The sequence below is a fragment of the Macrobrachium nipponense genome, chromosome 39, assembly GCF_015104395.2.
Source record: "Macrobrachium nipponense isolate FS-2020 chromosome 39, ASM1510439v2, whole genome shotgun sequence".
Lineage (NCBI taxonomy): Eukaryota > Metazoa > Arthropoda > Malacostraca > Decapoda > Palaemonidae > Macrobrachium > Macrobrachium nipponense.
In genome coordinates this window covers 39,236,135-39,244,755 of record NC_061099.1, presented here as the reverse complement: position 1 = coordinate 39,244,755, position 8,621 = coordinate 39,236,135, and the positions used below count along the sequence as shown (strand labels likewise).

The 8,621-nt window shown below is 35.4% G+C and overlaps 1 protein-coding gene across 1 annotated transcript; it reads left to right on the top strand.

Moving 5' to 3' along the window:
* Nucleotides 1-2,174: 2,174 nt before the first annotated feature.
* On the top strand, nucleotides 2,175-8,246 carry LOC135210557 (ras-related protein ced-10-like). The gene is made up of 4 exons (XM_064243418.1): nucleotides 2,175-2,271; nucleotides 5,555-5,746; nucleotides 6,221-6,403; nucleotides 6,717-8,246. The coding sequence occupies exons 1-4, from the start codon at nucleotides 2,242-2,244 to the stop codon at nucleotides 6,987-6,989; spliced, it is 678 nt and encodes a 225-aa protein (XP_064099488.1). The 5' UTR covers nucleotides 2,175-2,241; the 3' UTR covers nucleotides 6,990-8,246.
* The last annotated feature ends 375 nt before the right edge of the window (nucleotides 8,247-8,621 follow it).

Below are 8,621 nucleotides of genomic sequence, written 5' to 3'. Positions count from 1 at the left end.
GAGCGGACGTTACCTTTCTAACCTCCAACATATAATGCAAAAGCACAGATTCTCTTAACACTTTCGCGAAGACTAAACAGGGCAGCGAAAAGCAAGAAGTATTTTGGAATGAAAGTCGAAAAATAAACCAGAAATTCTCATGCAATGGTGAAAAAAAAAAAGTTGATCCAAATAACAAAGAGCGGACGGTACCTTTCTAACCTCCAACAGATGTCGGAAAAGCACAAGCGGGCAGATGCTCGTTCACCTGTCTCTCTCCCAAGGGGCAATGCAGAGCCTTTACCTGTCCCTCCGCCTTATAACAAGGGGGTCGTAAACGCCCCTCGCGTGTGTGATTCGTGCGTCTTTCATTCCCCTGCAAAGGTGAAGGGAGATCACCTGAAAATAACGATAATTTTTCCGCGACGAGTGATGTTGAAGAGTCGTCTGCTGTTCATTTATTCAGAAGTGACAGTTATTGTTCGGACGCAGTAAAGCGACCACGGGACGACTTTGTGTTCAAATTAGGCTGCTTTTGGGGGAAGTGAGACTTGCACGAATTCTTCCAGCACTCCGCTAAAAATACACACATACACACACACGCATATATATATATATATATATATATATATATATATATAATATATATATATATATATATATATATATATATATATATATATATATATATATATATGTATATATATATATATATATTGTATAAATATTGCATATATATATATATATATATATATATATATATATATATATATATATATATATATATATATGTATACATGCTTAAAAATTCACAGTAGATGCATGTGACTTCATTAAATAAGCGAATACGCTTGGATTTCTGACTATCATTTTCCTGTGGTATTCGCTTATATTTACTCACAAATACACACCCACACACACACACACACCCACACACATATATATATCTATATATATATATATATATATATATATAACTAATATATATATATATATATATATATATATATCAGATTTTTTTCCAACAAGTTTTGTCACATAATCTCCAAGCAAATAAAAATTAACCCTCTCATAAACATATATACTTAGGGGCCATGAATAATGATATTAGTTCGCCAACTCAAATTTAATTGCAATATTTTTTTCCTATTTCTTCACTAACGGTCACAATACTGTCGCCTCTACTGAAAAAAACATTAATATGAAAAAAAAATGGCTATATAGTATACCCAATACAGAGACGAATATGTAGCTTAAACGTCATCGGCACGTAAGCAGGCGGCATAATATTATATGACTCACTCTGATCTTCCAGACCTATCATAAGAACGCGCGCACGCACGCACACACACACACACACACACCATATATATATATATATATATATATATATATATATATATATAATATATATATATATATATATATTATATGTATATATATATATGAATATTATCACATCACCGTGATCCATATACATTCATCGAGCTAGAAATGTCCTTTAATATCCAATTCGCTCTACCTCGGAATTGGATATTAAAGGACAGAGGGCGAAATTATTATCAAATAAAAAATTCCCTTCGGTTAACACATACGAAAATATTTTAATTCAGAGGTAGAGTGAATTGGATATTAAAGGGTACTTGAAGCTCGATGCTATAGTGTATAATATATATATATATATATATATATATCTTATATAATATATATCTATATATATATATAAGATGGATAGATACATAGATACATTGGGAAATATTAAATATTAAGACACACATGTGTCCTTCAATATTGGATTTACTATACCCTTATATTTTAGGAACAAGTAATAGCCAAGGTATGGAGTGACTTCGATCTTCAACTATTTTTGCAGCTTATTATTCGCGAATTAAAAAATAAAAAGTCGCGCTTGTAAAAGCCACAAATTTAGAACAGCGAAATTGTGTTGTTTTATATTTATACATAAGTCATTTTTTTCACTGCTAACCATTGTTGATATATCCTGAAGTACGATGAGCGTGAAAAGGTATAATGAAAAGGAGTACTAATTACCTTTAAGCAGAACGTATATATTTACCTTTTTTGTTTCCGACAGTTAACAAGAAATACGAAACGAGTCTAATGGTTGTTAACCTCGAGCTTAATGGCCTTTTGTTTCAATGTTTACTTTCATTTTTGTAAAGGACGGAAGATGGTGAAATAATTACCATTGGATTCCTGGCTGTGGCTGGAGCTCTTCCCTACACCTGCTCTTCAACACTGATGACAAGTTCTACCTTTACAAAGAAAAAGGTACGTTCAGTTTGGTACATTGCATAAGCGATTTTTCCATGTGGTTTCGTTTTCTTTCGTCCTCTTGAAATAGGAAGAAAAATTTAGGTGAAAATCGCGTAGGTGAAATCCATAGGTCGACGGATTTTTGTGCCGTAACGTAATCACCCATTTCCGTTATTACAAACTGTGCTTCTTCTGTGTCCACGTATGACGATAGCAGATGTGGATCTGTGGATGCACTATGTACTTTTTGGTAGATGTACTTTTGGGAATCTCCAGTGCCCATTGAAATTAAGAAAAAACAAAATTTAAAGAGAATTTAATTTTCTGAGAAATAACAATTGAAGCTTATCAATTTCTAAGGTTATTTTGTTCTACGAGACCCATTTAGTCGCATTTTTTAACTTACGGGTCGACGAAAAGCTTATTTTTCTTAACTGGAAAGTGAACTGTAAAGAGAATTAATTCTCTTGAGAAATAACAATTGAAACTGATCCATTTCCTCGATTATTTTGTTCTACGAGACCCGTTTAGTCTCCTTTTTTTTTTTTTTTTGTTTTTTTTTTTTTTTTTTTTTTTTTTTTTTTTTTTTTTTTAACTTAATGGTCGACGAAAAGCTTTTTTTCTTAACTGGAAAGCGAGAAGTGAAGTACAGTAAGAGACCGTATGGAAGACTCAGAAAACTGAACTAAAACAGACAAATTTGGCCTAACCAGAAGGACCCAGTGGGGGACCCAGTGAGATCCAGTATGACTACTTCAAATATTAGTTTAGTTGCTGATGACAAAAACATCGTAGTTTATGACCGAAGGGGTGCATCAACGAACCCTACTGTTTACAGTCACTTATATAATATATTCATGGATGTCCGGGTGTTTGATGAGAGAGATTTCCATTGCACCCCTTTCTGGATGACAGGTGTCTGGGAGTGCGAAACTGGCCAAAAAATGTTCAACTACCTAACTCGGTGTGTGTGCCCGTCTTACGTCACTATACAGACCCGTTGTCCAGAAAGGGGTTGGATGGAATTCAGTTTTATTCCCGGAGACATCCATGAACTTATATGATTGACCATAATTACCATACAGAGCGTAGTGTGCAAATTTGCATTTTGATTTTTTCTTTTTTTGTGATTGACCTGTTCCTAACACCTGCCCTTGTCACGGGTCAGGGATTGTTATTCAAAAGTTGTGTTTTGTTTGAGATAATTCGCTCCTATGAATTTTCCGGAGGTATTTAGTTTAGTTTCCTTACGTGCTGCCTTATAGCAAAAGAAAACTTAAGATAAAAAAAATGCTTGGGTTTGCTGCTTATATCTTCGGAAAACTATGCTAGACACAGAATCACAAAGTACATAAAAGTATAATTCTATACCTTTTGCATTTTTCTCTACTTGAGAATTTTGATAAATCTTTTTCTTTCCTGGAACTGTGGCACGAACTTAAACCCTGTCAGGAAATTCAAAGGTTGCACCCAAAAGCCAGAAGTATTTTTTCCAAGAAGTCTCTCTTGTATAAATGGTCGCTCTTGTATAAATGGCAGTCAGTCAGTCCTGGAATCCTCATTCAGTACAACCCTAGCTGATGGATATTCATGGCCAATAACTTCCTCAAAAGCCAGAAGTATTTTTTCCAGGAAATGTCTCTTGTATAAATGGCAGTCAGTCAGTGCTGGAATCATTCAGTACAACCTTGGCTGATAGATATTCATGGCCAATAACTTCCTCAAAAGCCAGAAGTATTTTTTCCAGGAAATGTCCCTTGTATAAATGGCAGTCAGTTTGTGCTGGAATCAGTCAGTCCAACCCTAGCTGATGGATATTCATGGCCAATAACTTCTTCAAAAGCCAGAAGTATTTTTCCAGGAATTCTCTCTTGTATAAATAGCAGGCAGTCAGTGCTGGAATCATTCAGTCCAACCCTAGCTGATGGATATTTATGGCCAATTACTTCCTCATTCTTGTTTCTGTGTTCCTAGGTACTTGTGGAGAGCTCTTTATGACTTAGTGAGCTTAGTGTTCATCACCTGAAAGAACCATATTATTGTTAATATTCACTTGAACCTCAACAAGGTTCCTGAACATAATTTCCTTTCCCATCAACAGAAAAAAAGTGTTTTTAGAAATACATTTGTTTTGGAATTTGTATCCTTCATTTTTTTGATGGATATGTGAAAATGATATATCACCCACGGAGCTTGAAATACTACATCCGGGTCTTTGCAGTGAATTTAACAAATCGGTTCTAAATATCCATTATAATATAGTTTTGGTCCTAACACTATTCCCTGTGTTACTCCTTTACTTAATGTTCATACAAAAAGGAATTTGAATTCTGTACTATAGTTTCTAACCATGCATGTTTTCCAAGCGCACAAGGGCTTCATCAACCATCCCAGCTGACCCAGATCATTTGGAAGTATGTCGTTCAAAAGTATATATAATAAAAAGGATAAAAATACATTTGGATGAAGTACAACCTGCTAACTACATTATTCTTTCTCTTTCCTTTCAATTTTTTCAAACTTTTATTTAAAGTCTACAAAAATACAATATTTACTTTTTAGCAATTAAGATGTTGAACACAAGAACTTGGATTAAGTATAACCTGCTAACTACATCATTATTTCCCTTGCCTTTCCATTTTTTCAAAGGCAATATTTACTTTTCAGCAATCAAGATATTTAACAAACACAAAAATTCGTTTGTATCACTTTTCTTAAATTTTTCCCCATACAAAATTAATACAAACCACCTCACATAATTTAATCTCTGCCTAAGAAAATTTTTTTTTTTAAATTTTCAATAAGCTTCTGCATTCCTATGAATCCTTTAAGTGGATTATATAGCATACTTAGAAGACTATAATTGACTTTATGCTGACTATCCAGTAAAGCTTCAACCATTTCAATAAAAAATAACCATAGTAGATTCACATCAACCGTGCATTTGATGTCTAGGTCAGTCCCTTACGACGCTCCTGATTGGCCGTTGAGAAACCAATCACAGGACTGGAAACTCTCACTCTCGAGAGAGTTCACATAGGCTGGATGTATGTTCCAACACTTCTGAGGGATAGTTTTGAAAGACTTAACCATCAGGAGAGGTGGAACATAGATCCTACCCATGTGAACTCTTGAGAGAGTAAGAGTTTCCAGCCCTGTGATTGGCTTATCAACAACCAATCAGGAACGTCGTAAGGGACTGGCCTAGGCATCAAATACACGGTTGCTGTGAATCTACTATAGTTCAAGATCACGTGTTATAGCACATTTACCATGACTGCTAATTTTATTATTTTAGGTTATAATACTTCTCAGAAAGAACATTTACTCCAGTTGTCAAGAAATGAAACTTGAATTATGCAAAGTGTGGAGCAAACATTCAGTGGAGAGGGCTATAAAAATCGTAGTGGTTGGAGATGGAGCCGTGGGCAAAACAAGTCTGGTGATGAGCTATACGCAAAATACTTTTCCAACTGCCTACGCCCCTACGGTAAGTAGACTAAAGCTTTCTTTGGTTTTAACTTAAACCTCAGTACAGGTACATTCATACGGGTCTGTGTAAATTGGAGTAGGTTTATTGTGCATTTGAGTTTTACCCCCACTTAATGCTATATTAAGCTTGGGACTGAATATTTTGGGAAATGGCAAGTAACAGCGCCTCAATATATGTTTGTCAGCAGCCTTACAATATATGTTAAGGCATCAGTCCTAAAATATATGTTAGTCAGCAGCCTTACAATATATGTTAGTCAGTATTAACAGCTGATATTCTTAAGAAAAGTAGAACCAAAGTGATGGTTATGTCCTTTCTTACATTATTGGACGCTCAAGAAAAATGGCGAGAGATACCAGCCCTGTGGCATTGTCAGTTTCAATATTTACCATCAATGGACTTGGCAAAATGCTGACAATTCTCCTATAAAAAGGATTCTTCATAAAAATTTTCACTTTCTCTATTCCACAGATATTTGATAACTTCATTGCTAACGTACTGATCAATGGAGAACCATTCAAAATAAACTTGTTTGACACTGCTGGTCATGAGAACTTCGACCGGATAAGGCCACTGACATACCCAGACACTGATGTTGTTCTCGTATGCTTCTCTGTGAATAATATGAATTCCTTCCAGAACGTTAAAAATGTGGTAAGTTAGAACTGTTAATTTTTAATTTTCTGGATAGATGAACACTGGTATCATTCACTTATTCATGATTTATTATATTGATTTATATTAATTTTCACGAGGGCGCTGAATAATCCTGATGAGTTTCCGGCGCTCGGTCTGCAAGACCTAAATTTTTTCATAATCAATCGATCAATAAAACAGTATTACTGATCATGTAGAAACTAAATTCAAACCAGTATCGGAGAGTTGGTCTACCTGGCGACCAGCTATGACACGTTTAGAACCGAAAGCCAATAATGAGAGAGTATTGACAGACCAATTTCCTTTCTAGTGGATTCCCGAAGTGAAGAAGTACTGTCCCGACACCCCTTACGTGCTGGTCGGGACGAAAACGGACCTCCGGAGGAGCGCTCGCTACTCTGAAGACGATCTGGGTTTCATCAGGTGTCTGGATGGGCGAAGACTCAGCCGGGAGGTGAAGGCAGTAGCTTACATGGAGTGCTCCGCTCTGACAAGAGAAGGACTAAAGAATATCTTCGACGAGGCCATCTTGACTTCAGTGACGGCCGAGGAGACGCAGGGTTGCGGATGCACCATCTTGTAGCATGTCCTACGAGAGACGTAGTCGCCATAACAAAGTGCTCAATGATGAAGAAAATGTTCCCAAATTTCATTCTACAAAATCTAATGACTCTATAGTATTGATAAGATGATTAAAAACATCTTGAACGACTTGAGTAAGGCTCGCAGTCTGTACCAAACGGATCTCAGCCTGCTCTTTTGAGTATCTATTTTAATCAACAAAAATTACGCCTGTTGAATGGTTCGCCTGGTCGTGTTTGGATTATTTGGTAAGGGGTTGTTAAGTGTTTTTTTTTTTTCGTTGCTTATTGGATTGTTGCTGATCAGAATCTGAGCTATTTCCAGTCTGGTTAGCCGAGGAAGGTTAGGGTTTAATATAAGTTTGTTTTGGCGGATATGAATAATAAAGTTCTCACTCAAGAATATTCATTGTGAAACTACATTCCTTTTATGCGACCTATATCAGTAAAGCTTTGCCAATACTGTTATGATATTCAATGAGGAGTGAATTATTGCGTTATCATTTTCAGTTGGTTACAGAATAATACCATCGAATGTTTAAAGGCTAATAAATTTTTTGAAACTTCTTTTTTTTAAAATACTAAGTGTAAAAGGGTATTTTTCTGATAAGACCCCCTCCGATTTAATTTTTTTTCTCTGACGATATTTTCTTAAATATGAATTCATATGATAATCAGTAGTTAAGCTACGTATACTTTAAGCTATGGCAATTGGTCATTTTGTATTTTACGAAATTACTGAAAAGATTTGTTGCGTAATCTACGTGATTTTGTAACACTTGAAGAAAAGACGTTGCTTTGAATTAAAGCTGATTCTGGTTTTGGCAGATTTTCGATTTGATACACTATCCCGAAACCGAATTATAAAAACATAATGATTTTAAAGACGATAACACTTTGCGTTACTCGTCTGTCTTTCCACATAATGTCTTAACTATCATTAGTTCCTACACGATATACAAACGCCCGATCCCTTACACTAGAAAGTATATTTCCTAATGTAAAGGACCTCAGGTTTGTATATTTAGGAAACATACAATTTACTTTCAAATATTGTCATTTGTTCCTACACGATATACAAGCCCTCTGTCGTTTACATTAGGAATTACTTTATAATGTAAAGGGCCTCAGGTTTGTATAGTTAGGAAAAATACAATTTACTTAAAAAAAATGTTTTTTAAAAATTTTATTTTAACTTTAATCCTTATAGTTTTAACCCCCAAAATGCTAAATTATTTCTACAAAATCGCTGTCATTGTCAATTACTATTCAAGATTTTCCAGCTTTCGTTTCATTCCTGGTTACTGTGAATTGAAACTTTTGAAAATTGTGAGTGGTTTTATTTTCCCCCATTTTTGTATGAATAATTACTTTAATCTATCCACTGGAGATATTGCTGTTTCATGACGAGAAGCTGCTTCAAGTTGCATATTAATTGTGAGCGCCTCAGTGGCGTGATCGGTATGGTCTTCACCTGCCACCTCGGTGGCCGCGAGTTCGATTCTCGGGCATTTCATTGAGGAGCGAGAGACTTGTATTTCTGGTGACAGAAGTTCACTCTCGACGTGGTTCGGAAGTCACGTATAAAGCCGTTGGTCCCGTTGCTGAATAACCACTGGTTCCAAGCAACGTTA

Bases quoted from the DNA above. Each gene is read 5' to 3' on its own strand.
- LOC135210557 (XM_064243418.1), top strand. From the start codon at position 2,242: ATGACAAGTTCTACCTTTACAAAGAAAAAG. The intron at 2,272-5,554 runs GTACGTTCAGTT...TTATTATTTTAG, and splicing joins CTACCTTTACAAAGAAAAAG to GTTATAATACTTCTCAGAAA. The intron at 6,404-6,716 runs GTAAGTTAGAAC...TTTCCTTTCTAG, and splicing joins TCCAGAACGTTAAAAATGTG to TGGATTCCCGAAGTGAAGAA.